At 28.9% G+C, this 16,278-nt stretch overlaps 2 protein-coding genes across 3 annotated transcripts in view; one reads left to right on the forward strand and one right to left on the reverse strand.

Annotated features, from left to right (window-relative positions):
- The window catches only part of LOC117174213, a 43,986-nt gene that overhangs the window by 18,840 nt on the left and 8,868 nt on the right, over positions 1 to 16,278 (reverse strand). For both annotated transcript variants that reach the window (XM_033363079.1, XM_033363078.1), the window contains exons 2-5: positions 14,056 to 15,905; positions 8,017 to 8,964; positions 2,859 to 3,137; positions 2,628 to 2,777 (exon numbers count right to left, since the gene is read on the reverse strand). In XM_033363079.1, coding sequence (XP_033218970.1) covers positions 2,628 to 2,777; positions 2,859 to 3,137; positions 8,017 to 8,964; positions 14,056 to 15,905 — 3,227 coding nt within the window. The remainder of the gene's footprint in view (positions 1 to 2,627; positions 2,778 to 2,858; positions 3,138 to 8,016; positions 8,965 to 14,055; positions 15,906 to 16,278) is intronic.
- Positions 218 to 2,545, forward strand: LOC117174214 (piggyBac transposable element-derived protein 3-like). Its single transcript, XM_033363081.1, has 2 exons — positions 218 to 779; positions 854 to 2,545. The coding sequence occupies exons 1-2, from the start codon at positions 317 to 319 to the stop codon at positions 2,302 to 2,304; spliced, it is 1,914 nt and encodes a 637-aa protein (XP_033218972.1). The 5' UTR covers positions 218 to 316; the 3' UTR covers positions 2,305 to 2,545.

A 16,278-nucleotide genomic window follows, 5' to 3' on the forward strand; every position in this document is an offset into this window, starting at 1 on the left:
TTTTGTTTGATTTTTGCATTGTCTTCTTTACTTTGATTTAAGTTTTAATTCAATTATCTAGTAGTCATCTGAATATTATATGGACGCCATCTTTTATCTCATCTTAATGTTCTGTGTCACCGTCTGATGGCGCCCTTGCTTCTTCATATTTTACCACTGAGTTGGTAGAGCCTGTATATATCAGTGGTTGTTGTCCACGAGCCTGAGCAGATCACCGAGTATGATTCGCCGGTACTCCCATCAGCTGCGCGTTAGTGATGTATTCCGTTCTTGAGTGAAATATTGACAGTGACGTTTAGAGCTTTTCCTCTTTGAAATGTTTCGCAAAAGATACCGGAGTCAAAGAGAAATTGAAGAGATTATGGGACGCTCTGACCATGAAATTGCAAATCGCATTCTCTATGCGGATACAGTCGACTTAGTGGTCTTGCCACCAGAAACTGCCGATGCAGTGAGCGATACGGAGAATATTGATGATGAGGAACAAATAATGAACGATGAAAATGAATTTCTGCCTCACGAAATAGCTGGGCACATCGAACTGTCGTGCACGTACAATGATGACAATCCGAATGCGTCAACCGATTGCGACGAGACCGCGGAACATTCGGTTGAATTTGAAGCTGATACAAGTTCGCGTGAGACGCAGCAGAAACGCAGCAGAAAAGAAGTGAATCTGTTCGAACCAAAATGGATCAAAGCAAAAAAGATGAAATACTCTCGGGAGCTTCCGGTGAATAAAGAGATTGAGAAAATGGAAGAACTATACAGAAAATATGGTATGTATGTATTGCAATATGATGGTCATTTATATTTCCGAATAGCGCATTTAGTCTGTTTTATCACGTTGCAGGAGAATATTCACCGATTCAACTTTTCAACTTGTTTATTGATGATGAGATGATCAAATATTTGGTTCGATGTACGATTAACTACGCCAAAATTGATCACAACGATTTGAAATTTGAGATGGATGACGAGGAAATGCGCCGTTTCATTGGTATTTTGTTCGTGACTGGCTACAATGCAAGACCACGAATCGAAAATTATTGGTCGAATCAATCCTCATTGGAGTGCAACATCATCCGTCGCGCAATGGCTCATGATCGTTTTAAACTTATAAAGAAATATTTCCATGTCTGTGATAATCAGAAAATTGATGCCCGTGATAAGTTCGCCAAAGTGACGCCGTGGAACATCATTTTGAATGAGAGATTCATGCAATTTGGCATTTTCTCACACAATCTATCTATCGATGAGCAAATGATTGCTTACTTCGGCCGTCATTCTTGTAAAATGTTTATCAAAGGAAAGCCCATTCGATTTGGCTTCAAATACTGGGATTTATGTTCGTCTGATGGCTATTTGTATTCGTTCATTCCCTACAGCGGTGCAGATGAGAATCGAGAACCTGAGTACAAAGACTGCAGCTTAGCTCAAAAGGTCGTACTAAAGTTATTAAAACTACTTGACGACCCACGTGAACATTGTGTTGCGTTTAACAACTTCTTTACTTCTCATAAGTTGATGAGCCAACTCACCTCGCTGGGATATTATGCTACCGGAACCATTCGTGACAATCGTTTGAATGAAGCGAAACTTACTGACGTCTCATCATCTAAGAAGAAAGACCGCGGCTGGTTAGACTACACATTTGATCGAAACAATAATGTGCTGATAGTCCGATGGAACGACAATTCTGTCCTGACAATTGCAACGAATCACGAGGAAATTGAACCACTGCATCGTGTGAAGCGATGGAATGGCGGAAAAAAATGTTACGTTGATATGCCACAAGTCGTCAAAGCATACAATAATCGAATGGGTGGCGTTCAACTCTTTGATAATGCCATGAACCATTATCGAATTCGTGTTCGTGGCAAAAAGTGGTATTGGCCACTGATAACAAATGGATTGGATGCCGCTATGGTGAATTCTTGGAAGATTCATTCTGCTCTCTTCAAATATGAAAAGGGAATGTCACGCACCACCGAAAGATGTATGACACAAAAAACAGAGCCATTGGATCAATTACTGTTCCGTACTCATGTTGCAGAATGTTTGCTTCGAATGGCAATAACGCCGATTTCGACTTTGGAGACGTTTACTCCACAGTCAACTGCTATTCGAAAATCCAAAGACGCCGCTCTGGAGAGTGTTCGTAAAGACAAAATTGGCCATGGCATTGAAAAATTAGAGAAGCCTCGTCGCTGTCAAAATTGTCACAAACATTCCTCATATAAATGCACTAAATGCGAAGTAGCCCTACACGTTTTGTGTTTTAATGAATTCCACGAAATATAAGGTTTTCATGTTGAACTTTCAAGAAAATTTATTAAAACATTACTTCTTACATGTATAGTTTTTGGCTAATGGTCGACTTATCGACCACATTTTTTAAATCATAAGCAGAATATAAAGTTTGAATAAAATCAGTGGCAGTGGATCTAGGTGCCGTCTGAAATTGGTTAATTTATTCAAAGAAAACTGACTAATGTGAACTTTTCATTTAAAAAAGTGAGTTTAGGGACCTTTTCTGAATATAGGCTGCAAAAGGGGATATAGGGACCAGTCTGTGAGGCCTGCCATTCTTAAAAATATATACAAAATTTTTTTATTATTTTTACCTCTTTGCTAATTTCGTCCTCAACTTCGGTCTCATTCTCCTGCTTGAAACTGTCTTCAGATTTTTTGCTCCTTCTCAATAAACTTCTGCGAGCAGGTTTGGCCGGACTGTCACTCTTTTTAGATTCTGATTCAGAGTCTATCTGCATTGCCTATAATTTAAATATGAAAAAAAAACCTGAAATTAAAACAAATTTAACTATGTTGAAGTTAAAAATGAGGAATTTTTTTACCTCTAAAACCTTGCCGATTTCTTGGCTGATTTCTTTGGTTTTCTTCGAAGAAGACCTTGGAGATTTCATCATATTGTACAGTAAGGACGTCTTACGTGCTGCTTTTTTCACAAATCTCGCAACCGGACTTTCATTGTCGCTTTGGTTTCCAGAAGAGCCTTGCTTTTCGGAACTTCCATTTTCCTCCTTTTTCTGCAAAGATCTTCCCGACGATCTCCTCGTCGATTTCGGTGTACTTACACTCGATTTTTGTTCATCGGAAGATTTTTCTGTTGGCTTCTGTTAAAATAATTGATTTTAAAATAAATAGGACTGCTTATATTTTCGATTATATTTTGATGAATTATCAACCAAAAGTAGTTACATTTTTAACTAAAAAATACAGATTAGTTGAAAATATTCATTTTCAAATAAAAAAATAAATTACTCTTCAACAAAATAGTTATGTTTGGAAACAAAGAGATAAATTTACAAAAAAAAAAATATATATATATATAGTTTTTAATTGAGTAGTTCAACATTCCAAAAACCAGTTAAAAAATTTAGTTTTAAAACGAATCTCTTTTGATTAAAATTGATCTATTTTGATAGAAATTAATCTTTTTAGGTTCCAAAATTCATCGCTTTAGTTGAAAATGCAACAATTTGGTTTGCAATTTAATTTTTTAACTTATTTCAATTTTTCAAAATTTATAAACTTTTCAGCTTCAAAATTACGTTTTTCATTAAAAATGTATCTTTTTAGAATTAGACGTCAAAGGTTTTCGGAACATTCTACACAATTTAAAAAAAATTAAATTTAGTTTAAAAGCGCATCTATTTTGATGAAAAATTAATCTTTTTTGGTTGAAAAAATTCAAGAACAAAAATGAATTTTCAATAAAATAGTTATATTTTCAACCAAAGAGATAAATCGTCAATAATAAAAAATATAAATATTCTCAAAGAAAAATGTTATAGTCGGATATTTCCACCAATAAATATTTTTATTTTAAATGAAATACCACTTAAATTCAACTTAAAAATACAAATCTTAAACAAATTATTTGAATCCTTTATCAAAGCAAGAAAATTTTCTTAGAAAAAAGACGAGTTTTTAACCAAATTAGTATATGTTCAAGTAAAAAAGAGAAGTTTTTGAATAAAAATGGAATAGCTACATTTTCATTTAAAAAAATTAAATTTCAACAAAAAACAAATTTTCAACAAAAAAGTTAAATTTTTTAACAAAAAAAAGAGGATTTTTGAACTAAAATTATAAACTTTTAACCAAACAAATTAATTTTAAACCAAATAGTGAAATTATCAACCCAAAAAGGAATTTCCTGCCAAATTTTTTTTTAACAAAATTGATCAATTTTTAACGAAATGGTTAAATTTCCATGCAAACATATGAATTTTGAACAAAAAAAAAATGACTACTTTCATTTTCAGTAAAAAATTAATTTTTAATAAAAATAAAAATAATTTTCAACTGAGAAAATCAATAAATATTTTAAATTTCAATCAAAAAGAGTTAAATTAAACTTATAAATACAAATTTTTAATAAATTATTTACATCCTCAAACAAAACAGACCAGAAAAGAGATTAATTTCCAACAAGTAAATTAATTTTCGACCAAAAAAGCTACATTTTCAATTAAATAGTTGAATTTTTCAACCAAAAAAGATTAATTTTTTATCAAAAGAGTTTCGCTTTTAAACAAAATTTTTATTTTTCAAAACATTTTTAGAATTTTCCAAAAGCCTTTCACTTTTAATTCTAAAAAGATAAATTTTCAATAAAAAACGTAATTTTCAAGCTAAAAAGTTGCAAAATTAAATTACAAACCAAATTGTTGCATTTTCAACGAAAGCGATGAATTTTTTAACCTGAACAGATTAATTTTCTATCAAAAGAGATCAATTTTAATCAAAAGAGGTTCGTTTTCAAACTAAATTTTAAATGATAAAAATTTTACAAAAATTTTTAAGTTGAATTTTTCGTAAAAACATTAGACTTTTAATTCTGAAAATATAGCTTTTCAACAAAAAAAAAAGTAATTTTCAGGTTAAAAGTTTAATGTTCAAAATAAATTGGACTTTTAATGTCAAAAATATAAATTTTCAACGAAAAAGTTAATTTTCATCCAAGAAATATGAATTATCGATCAAAATTTGCATTGTAAAAAAAATTAATTTTTAACAAAAAAGTTGTATTAAGAAACAAATAGCTGTAATTTCAAGCAAAATAGAAGAATTTCTGACAAGAAAAAATTAACTTACAAACCAAATAGTTGAGTTTTAAACTAAATACTCCAATTTTCAATAAAATGATTGAAACTTCCAACAAAAACGATTAAACTTCAACCAACAACTGTCGCATTTTCAACCAATTTAATTGTCATCCAAACAGTTGCATTTTTATTCAAATAAATGTAATTTCGATCAGAAAAGAGATTAATTTCCAACAAGTAAATTAATTTTCGACCAAAAAAGCTCAGTTTTCAACTAAAAAGTTAATTTTTGAATAAAAAAAAGATTAACTTGCTATCACAAGAGACAAATTTTCAACAAAGACAGGAGTTTCTAACAAAGACAGTTGAATTTCATACCGAAAGAGATGATTTTTAACCAAAAAGTTGAGTTTTCAATCTGAAAAATCGAATCTCTGAAAGCAAACTTAAATTTCCAATAAAAAACTTAATCTTCAATCATGTAATTCGAATTATCAATCAAATATTTTCATTTTCAACTGACAGAAAATTAATTTTCAACCAAAAGTTTGCATTTAGATCCAAATAGTTGAAATCTTTTACCTTTTCAAAACTTCTAAATATTTTTTTGACTTGCTCGAACTATTAAATTAAATATAAAATAAAAAAATGCCTGGGAATCTTTTCAAAATTTCCTGAAATATTTCACATTCTTTGATATCATTTGTAATCTCTTGAAAAAATATCTTAAAGTATTTCAAATCCTTTTATCAATTCGTTCTGAGGATCAACTAAATAAAAAAATTTTTAAATGCAAAAAACCTATTGGATTGATAGATTTAAATTTAGAAATTCGTTGTTTTTTTTTTTTTGGCTGAAAAGTAATTTCTTTAACCGAGAAAAACTTTTATTTAACTATTCAATTTTTTCAATAGTTGAAAATTCAACTATTTGGTCGAAAATGCGTCTATTTTGTTAAAAATGCTTTTTTTGGTGGAAAAAGTTTTTCAAATTAAAAATTTTAATGTTTTATTTTTGGTGGAAAATGGGCCTATTTATTAATTTTCTTGAATAAAAATACACTTTTTTGTCGAACCTTTATAATTTTCGTTAGACCTTCATTTATTTGGTTGAAAATTTATCTATTTTGTTTAAAATTGTTTTATTTTATTTTTTACCTGACAATTGAACTATTCTACGTTTAAATTCGTATTTTTGAGAGCAAATTAATACCATTTTAAAGTAGAAAATTTAAATTTTAGGGTAAAAATTCATTTTTTTGTTGTTGAAAATTCATCATTTTAGTTAAAAACTTATTTAATTGTTTGAAAATTAAACTATTTTGCTGACAATTTATGTTCATATTTATAAATAGTTCATATTTTGTGGTTTAAAAATTTATTTTAAGAGAAAATTGATCTTTTTCAGTTGAAAAGTTAAAAAAAAAGGAAAATTAGTTGTTGTTTTTTGCTTTAAAATTCATCGATTTCATTAGAAATTAACTCTTTTTTTTATATATATTTTTTGTTTGAAACTTAAACTGTTTTGGTCGATGCATGTTTTAAGTTGAAAATTTAACTTTTATGGTAAAAATTCATTTTTTTTTTGTAAAAAAATTCATCATTTCATTAAAAATCTGATTTAATTGGTTTCAAATTAAATTATTGTGTTGATAATTCATGTATTTTGTTAAAATTTCTTATTTTCTTGGCTGAAAATGTATTTTAACTGAATATTCAACTATTCCATTTTTTAAATGAAAAATTTATCTTTTTCATTTGAAGATTTAAAAAAAATCGTTTTTTTGTTGCTTTAAAATTCTACAATTTAATGTGAAATTAAATTTTCTGTCAAAAATATTCATTTTTTCGAGTTGAAAATTTATTTAATTGATTGGAAATTAACATATATTTTTTTATAATTCGTGTATTGTATTAAACTTTATCTCTTTTAGTAGAAGATTTTGTTAAAAATATTCATTATTTCGAGTTGAAAACTTAAATCTTTTATTAAAAATTTCTCTTTTTGTTTTGAAGATGAAACTTTTTCGGTTGAGAATTGATTTATTTCATTAAAAGTTTGTAATTTTTGATTAAAAAATGTATTCAAACAGAAAATTTATCTTTTTAAGTTGAAAAAATAGAAAAATGAAATTTTTTTTAAATTCTGCAATTCAATTGGAAATTAACTTTGTTGTTGACAATATTCATCATTTCTTTTTGAAAATTTTACTTTTTTTAAATTAAAAATCCCTCTTTTTGGTTTGAAATTAATTAATTTTCTTGAATATTTCTTCTCGTTAAAAATTCATTTGTTTGGTAGAAAATTCGTCTTTTTGTCTTGAAAGTTCAACAATTTGGTTCAAAATTCATGTATTTTGTTGAAAATACAATAATTTTACTTGAGCAGATTGAAGTTCGGCTGCAATTTTCTCTAAGTCTTACGTAATTTGTAGATGACTACTAAATATACATTGTTTACACTCATTTTCCCTCTAATTAAAATGACAATTAACCAGAAAAAAGTTTTAGAATTCAGGCGAATTCAATAAAAAAATAAAAAGAATTCAGTCGGAATTATTAAAAATGCAGAGTGAATTAAAAAAAATAATAATTTCAAATAATTTGATAATTACAAGAACTTGAGAACTATTAAAATCCCTGAAAATAATTGAAATCCTCGCAAAAATTATAAAATATTTTTAAATCGTTCTATACCACCCTAAAATATTTCAAACACTTTGAAATGCCTTTAAATTAATGAAATTAATAAAAAATTCCCTGAAATATTTCAATTAAAAAGTTTTAAAAATGCTTTAAAAATTTTTTAAATGCCCTAAAATCTCTAAAAATCCCTTCAAATGATTGAAATATATTCAAAATGTCTCGAAACCTTTAAAAATGAAAATCTAGAAAATAGAGTATTTTAGTCAATCAAATTAATAAAAAAAAAATTGTATTACCTCGTCGCTCTTGTCTTGATTATCTCTCGATGGACTTGGAATTTTTCTGTTCGACTTTTGTCTCGGCGACTTTCCCGCAAGCCTCGGCGATTTTCCCGTTTTTTTCGAAGACCTCGAGGACTGGTTTAGAGATTCGCTCAAATCCAAATATTTGTCATCTTCGAGAAGACTATTTTCCTTCTTATTTCGCGGCGATTTTCCAGCAACCCCTGGTGATTTGGGAGTCTTTCTCAAAGATCTCGAAGACTGATTTAGCGAACCGCTTAAATCCAAAGATTTGTCAGGATTACTCTTTAATTTTTTCTCAGATTTTGGAGTCAAGTTTCCGACTATCGTCCGGTTTCTCAACGATCTGGTAAAGGTCTCTTCATGCTGTGAATTTTGTTCTTCTGCAGACGCCTCCTCCTCCAAAATCGACTCCTCTAAAATCGACTTTTCCAATCCTTTTTTTTGTTTCCTCTTGTTAAGCCGCGGAGATTTTGGGGTCGGGGGAATAATCTTGAATTCAGGAATCACAAAAGTCTGATAAACTGGCTCCTCATCATCGAAGATTGAATTCTCTTTGGAAGCATTTAGATTCTCGTTGAAACTCTCGTCCTCAAAGTTCAGCTTCCTTTCGGCTCGAATTTCCATTTCGGAAACGAACTCTGAATCGAATTCCGCGCTGTCAATTCGAGCCAAGGCTGCAGCGAGACTTGCTTTTGTTTTTTCCTCCTCGTCGGGTTCAACCTCCTTCAACTGCACATTGTCGTTGAAAATGACCTTCTGCGTTGATTTGATCAAACGCGCATCATCAGAACCGTCCGAAGTGATTTCCACCTTTATCCGCTTTAAAATACTTTTTCCTGGCGTTTGTCTTGAATTGATGTAAGTTATGGAATCATCCAACTGAACTTGGAAGTTCACGATCTCGGGATTCTTGTCTTCAGTCTCCATTTCCGATTCAACCTGAGTTGATAATAATAGGAGAAATAATTCTTTTCAATGAAATTAAGGTAGAAATATTGCAATTTCAACTAAATTGATGAATTTCTAACAATACAAATGAATGGAATAATAAATGCAATAGTTCTATTAAAAAAGAGAGTTGTTTAATCGTTCAATTTTTAACGAAAAAGTGAATTTTTAACTAAAAAAAAAAATACATTTAAAATCAAAAATTAAATATACAAATTTTCAGATAATAAAATTAATTTTCAACAAAATAGTTCAATTAAAAAAAAATTACAATCAAAAAGAATAATATCCAAAAAATAATCGACAAAATACATGAATTTTCAATCACATAGTTGAATTTTCAACATAAAAAAAATAAATTTTCGTAAAATGATTTGATGAAACAAATCAATCCTTTCTTCGACCGTTGATATTTATTGATTTCAAATCGCAGATTTAAAATTATTTATGTCTTACGGTCCAATCGTAAATCGAAAAAATAAATATGAGTCAAAAAAACATGTTCTTCGAAACTCAGATATTTATTTAATAGAAAAAACTCCTTTCAAAACTTCCTGACGTTTCAGTACACATGCGTACCTTTTTCAAAGGTTCTTAAAGCTGAGTTTTAATTTTAAGTTTTTTAAACCTCAGGTTTAAGAACCTTTGAAAAAGGTACGCATGTGTACTGAAACGTCAGAAAGTTTTGAAAGGAGTTTTTTCTATTAAATAAATATCTGAGTTGCGAAGAACATGTTTTTTTGATTCATATTTATTTTTTCCATTTACGATTGGACCGTAAGACATAAATAATTTGAAATCTACGATTTGAAATCAATAAATAAATTTTCGATCGAAAATGAAATAGTTCCATTTTCAGAAAAAAATTAAATGTCAAATTTTCAGTTAAAAAAATTAATTTTCAGTCAAAGAAATATATTTATAATCAAGAAGAATAATAGTATATCAAAAAAGAATTGGCAAAAAATACATGAAATTTCAAAAATATATTTGAATTTTCAAATCAAAAAGATAAATTTTCAATTAAATAAATTATTTTTTCAACATAAAAGGTACGTTTTTCAACTTGAGAATAGTTGAATTTTCAAAAAAGAACAATAATTTTTAACCAACAAGATAATATTTTAAACAAGAAAAATCATTTTCAACCCAAAAGACTAGTTGAATACTCTACTAAATGAAAATAATAATAATTCAATTTTCAGTAAAAAAAATTTATTTAATAGTTCAATTTTGAACGAAAGAATTAAATTTTCAACTAAAAAAAATACATTTAAAATCAAAAATTAAATAGACAAACTTTCAGATAATAAAATTAATTTTCAACAAAATAGTTAAATTTCAACAACAACAAAAACAATAAAAAAGAATAACATTATAAAAAAAGTCGACAAAATACATGAATTTTTAATCACATAGTTGAATTTTCAACATAAAAAAATAAATTTTCGACCGAAAATGGAATAGTTCCATTTTCAGAAAAAAATGAAATAGTCAAATTTTCAGTTAAAAAAATTAATTTTCAGTCAAAGAAATATATTTATAATCAAGAAGAATAAAATCAAAAATAACAATGGTATATCAAAAAAGACAAATTTGCAACAAAATGCATGAAATTTCAACAATATAGTTGAATTTTCAACTCAAAAAGATAAATTTTCAATCAAAAATGGAATAGTTCATTTTCAGAAAAAAAGTTGCTTAATAGTTCAATTCTGAAACAAAAAAATCAATTTTCAACTAAAAAAAAAATTTTTAATCGAAAATGAAATAGTCAAATTTTTATATATTAATTTTCAACTCAAAAATTTGAATGCTCAACAAAATAGTTAAATTATAAAAACTGATTTACAATCAAAAAGAATAATATTACACAAAAAATGGAATTTTTAACAAAATACATGAATTTTCAATCACATCGTTGAATTATCAACATAAAAAAATACATTTTCGACTAAAAATGGAATAGCTCAATTAAAAAAAATAAAATGAAATAGTCCAATTTTGAATTAAAGAAATTAATATATAAATTAATATTATACACACAAAAAAACGAATTTTCAACCAAATACATGCATTTTTAATGACATAGTTGAATTTTCAAAAAAGAAAACTAATTTTTAACCAAAAAGATGATATTTTAAACGAGCAGAATAATTTTCAACCAAAAAGACAAATCTCCAACTGAAAAAATACATTTTTAGCTCAAAATTTTAGAATATATGTACATTTTCCTTTAAACCAATTAATTGTTAACAGACAAAAATTTAACGATACAGTTTTTAACTTTATCTAAAAATTATGATTTTTCGACAAAATACGGAAGTTCTTGTTGAATACTAAAAAAAATCTACCAAAAATGGAATAATTCAATTTTTAGAAGAAAAAAATGTTGTTTAATATTTAAAATTTTTAAATTTAAATTTTGAACAAAATAAATGAATTTTCAACTAAAAAAAAATACATTTAAAATAAAAAATTAAATAGTTAAATTTTCAAATAATTAAATTCATTTTCAACCCAAAAAATTTAATCTTAAACAAAATAGTTCAATTATAAAATAAAGAAATAAATTTACAATCAAAAATAATATTCTGCAAAAAAAAGGAATAGTTAAATTTTCGGTAAAAAAATTAATTTTCAACTAAAAAGATAAATTTAAATAAAAAATAAAATAGTTAAATTTTCAGACCAAAAGACGAATTTTCAACCAAGAAGATTAATTTTCGACCAAAACTACAAGTTTTCAATGAAATAGTCAAGGTTTCATCCAAAAAAAGGTCGATTGTGTAATAGAAAGTAAAATGGTTAAATTTTCAGTTTAAAAAATTCTCATTAAAAAAGTTAATTTTCGACGAAAAATATGATTTTTCAACTAAAAGATTGAATTTTCAACTAAAAAAGATTAATTTTCGACCAAGAAAACTAAATTTTCAACTACAGATTTCAATTTTCAACCAAAAAAGATCAATTTTCATTAAAAAAGTTGAGTTTTTCAAAAACCCCAGTTTTTAATGCCGAAAATATGAATTTTCAATGTAAAAAAATGTCACTTAAACCATGACAGCTAAATTTTTAATCAAATAGTTGAATTTTTATCCAAAAAAGATTAAATTTCCACTAAAAGAGAAGAATTTTGAAGAAAATATCCTAATCTAAACTAAAAACATTAATTTTCAACCAGGAATAGAAATTTTCTACAGAAAAAAGACGAATTTTCAACAAAATACATACAATTTTAACCTGATAGTTGAATTTTCAACCAAAAAGGTGAATTTGCAACCAAAAAAGATCAATTTTCATTAAAAGAGTTAAGTTTTTCAAAAACCTCGGTTTTTAATGCCGAAAATATGAATTTTCAATATAAAAAAAATGTCATTTAAATCATGAAATTTAAATTTTTGATCAAATAGTTGCATTCTTGAAAAAAAAAAATTCTATCCAAAATAAGAATGTTTAACAATACAGTTGAATTAAAAAAAAAAGTTTTCAACAAAATGGTTGAATTTTTAACCAAAAAAGATTAAATTTCTTCCAAAAGAGATTAATTTTTAATCAATTATATTAGTTTTTATTAAATACATTAATTTTCATACAGAAAGAGAAATTTCCTATCAGAAAAATACGAATTTTCAACAAAATATATGACATTTTAACCTGATCGTTAAATTTTTCCAACCAAAAATATGAATTTTCAAGCAAAAAAGATAAATTTTCATCAAAAGAGTTTAAATTTTTCAAAAACCTCTGACTTTTAATGCCGGAAATATGAATTTTTTAAATAAAAATTTAATTACAACCAAGAAAGCTGAGTTTTCCACCAAATAGTTGAATTATTAGCCAAAAAAGATGAAATTTCTACCAAAAAAGAAGAATTTTCAAGAAAATATATTAATCTGAACTAAAAACATTAATTTTCAAACAGGAAGAGAAATTTTCTATAAAAAAAGACGAATTTGCAACAAAATACATACAATTTCAAACTGATAGTTGAATTTTCAACCAAAAAGATAAATTTGCAACAAAAAAAAGATTACTTTTCGGCCAAGAAAGCTAAGTTTTCAGATACACATGTAAATTTTCAACCAAGAAAGATCAATTTTCATCAAAAGAGTTAAAATTGTTGAAAAACCTCTGACTTTTGATGCCGAAAATATGAATTCCTAAAATAAAAATGTAATTTCAACCAAGACAGCTAAATTTTCAATCAAATAGTTGCATTTTTGAAACGAAAAAAATCTATCCAATATAAGAATGTTCAACAAAACAGTTGCATTAAAAAAAAAACTTTTCAACAAAATGGGTTGAATTTTTAACCAAAAAATATGAAATTCCAAAACAGATGAATTTTTATCAAATATATTAGTTTTTACTAAAAACATTAATTTTCGAACAGAAGGAGAAATTTTCTACAAAAAAAATACGAATTTGCAACAAAATACATTTTAAATAGCTGAATTTTCAACCAAAAAGATGAATTTTCTACCAAAACAAATTAATTTTCGGCGAAGAAAGCGAAGTTTTTAACTAGAAATTAAAATTTTCAACCAAAAAACATAAATTTTCATCAAAAGAGTTAAAATTTTTCAAAAACCTCTGACTTTTGATGCCGCAAAAATGAATTCCTAAAATAAAAATGTAATTTCAACCAAGACAGCTAAATTTTCAATCAAATAGTTGCATTTTTGAAACGAAAAAAATTCTTAATTTTAATTTCTTAATTTAAATAATTTAATTTCTTAATTGTCAAACCGAAAGAGAAATTTCCTACCAGAACAATACGAATTTGCAACAAAATACATCAAATTTTAACCTAATAGTTGAATTTTCAACCAAAACAGATTAATTTTCAGTCACGAAAGCTTATTTTCCATTCAAAGAGTTGAGTTTTTCAAAAACTCGGTTTTTTAATGCCGAAAATATGAATTTTAAAAATAAAAATGTAGTTTCAACCACGACAGCTAAATTTTCAATCAAATAGTTTTATTTGTAGCCAAAAAAAGATTAAATTTCTACGAAAAGAGTAGAATTTTCAAACAAAATAGATAAAATGTCAACCAAACAGTAGAATTTTCAACTAACCTCATTTTCCAAAGAAGCTCTAATCTCCGGATCTTTATCTTCTGGTGTCTTGCATTTCTGACTGATCGCCATCACAGCAAGAGGAATACTCTTATTGACCTCCTTATGACTCGAACCCAGAGTTGTAGTCGAAGATTTTCGTTTATTAGCACTGGGCACTTTCGTCGGACTCGACTTCACAACATCGTTCCAAATCTCCAAAACCGCCTCGTCCGCTGGTTCAGCCTCCAAATTCACCTCCAGCTCTTTCTTCTTCTGCCTCGCGGCCAGAATCATCGCTCTCAGCGAACTCTTCGCCGGGGCCTTCTTCTTCGGCGACTTCTTCTTCGGCAATCTTTTTATCGGCGGTTGCTTCACTTCCTCCTCCTCGATCCATCCGCGAGTCCTCAACTCCTCCAATTTGGCGAACCGATTCTCGCAATTCCTGATCTCCATGTTCACAATATCCCAGAAGCCCTGGAGATCCTTGCAAGTGACCAACATCTGGCCATCACCTTTCTCGCAATCGAGAACGAGCGACTCGAATCTCTTGAACTTTTTCGCGAGGAGCAATTTCGTTTGGCCGACTGCCTGCTGAACAATGTAGAGAGCTTCCTCGGGCGGATTCTCGAAGGCGACAATATTCGTCCAATGATCGCACTGCTCCTGAAGCCTGTTCGTCTCGCTCTCAATTAGACACTTGAAGTACTGCGAAGTCCGTACTTCCTCGTCAATGGAGATGTTCAAGGTCTGCATGATGGTCTCCTTGGTCGGGATTTCCTCGATCGAGTGATTAAAACCTTGACGAAGCTTCGTCTCCTTCCTGGCTTCCTTCTTCCCGCGTCTGGTCACCACGTAGGGCGAGAAGAAAGCTGCATGTTCCGACCAGGAAGAATCCATTTTCTCGAATCCTGATTCCGCAGACATTTCTGGGACTTCATCAGCCATTGGCAGTGCTTCGACTTGGAGCGAGTCCTTCTCGGCTTGTGATGAATTCATTTCCAGGACTGGGTCGTTATTTTCATCCGAACTTGATTCTGAAATCTTTGTTACTGGATAAATGATTTGCAACTTTGATGGCGATTTTTTGTTACTGTTCGCTGGAGAAATTTGGTTAATTGGCAATTCTTGCGGGGCTGATTCTCTCTTTTTCGTATTGGGATTAAAGGAGGAAGACTCGGCGACAGGCGATTCGAAAACTTCGGGATCATCGGAGGAGACTCGTAGAGATGCCGAGTCGGGGGAAGAATTAGAGGCTCGCCTTTTAGAAGATCGGGAAATGCGAGGTTCCGTTTTGTCCTGAGAATTTTCACTGATAGACTCGTCTTCTTTGGGATTTGTCTTGTATTTCTTACTCCTTCGTGGAGATTCGTGCGTAACCAAGTTTGATATTTTACGCTGACTCAAGGCTGAATTTCGAGCCTCGGATTTTATTGGTATGTTTTTATCAGCACCTAAGTTAAATGAGAGTTTTGTTGCGTCTATGCTTCCCTTTTTGACTCGACCGAACAAGGGAAGATTTGGCAAACCTGCAGGCGCTCTGAATTTATAGTTGGGAGGAGCAAAAGATTTCTTCTGAGCAGCTTTTGCGGCTGCCTTTGCTGCTAGGCGCTTTTCTGTAACTCTTGTTATTCTTTTTATGGGACTTTTTATTGCTTGCTGGATTCGAGATTTTACACTTGAATGAGAGTGTGAGTGGGAGCAACTTGGAATAGGAGGACCGTTAATCGGAGGTGAAAATACTCGATGATGTACAACCCCAACTTTGAAGGGTGGCTTTTCCACCTTTTTGTCGGTTTTCTTCTTCATATCCTTCTCTTGCTTCCACTTTTGAAGCTTCTCGATTCGAGAACTTGTAACAGCCGGCGCACCTAGGAAGAAGTTTCTATTTTGTAAATTTGATAATCCTTGGAAAAATTGAACATATTTCAGGCCTATGGGATAAAATATAGGGACCAAAGGGACCGAAGAAGCAAAGGGATCAAATTCAGGATAAATTCATATGACCTCAAAACAATTTAAATTAACCCATTAACGGCCAAAGCAATAAATAGATCAAAATTATTGTTCCTTATGTTTTTGGGCGAGCTAAATTCGAATATTTTGACTTCAAAATTAAATATGGCGTTTTTTGCATACAAAAATATTGAAAAATGTTTGATTTTTATCATTTTTTTTCAGTCATAAAACGCGTTTATATCTTAAAATTTCTTCAACCATCAGTGCACAAAATTCTTAAACTTT

The sequence above is a fragment of the Belonocnema kinseyi genome, chromosome 6, assembly GCF_010883055.1.
Source record: "Belonocnema kinseyi isolate 2016_QV_RU_SX_M_011 chromosome 6, B_treatae_v1, whole genome shotgun sequence".
Lineage (NCBI taxonomy): Eukaryota > Metazoa > Arthropoda > Insecta > Hymenoptera > Cynipidae > Belonocnema > Belonocnema kinseyi.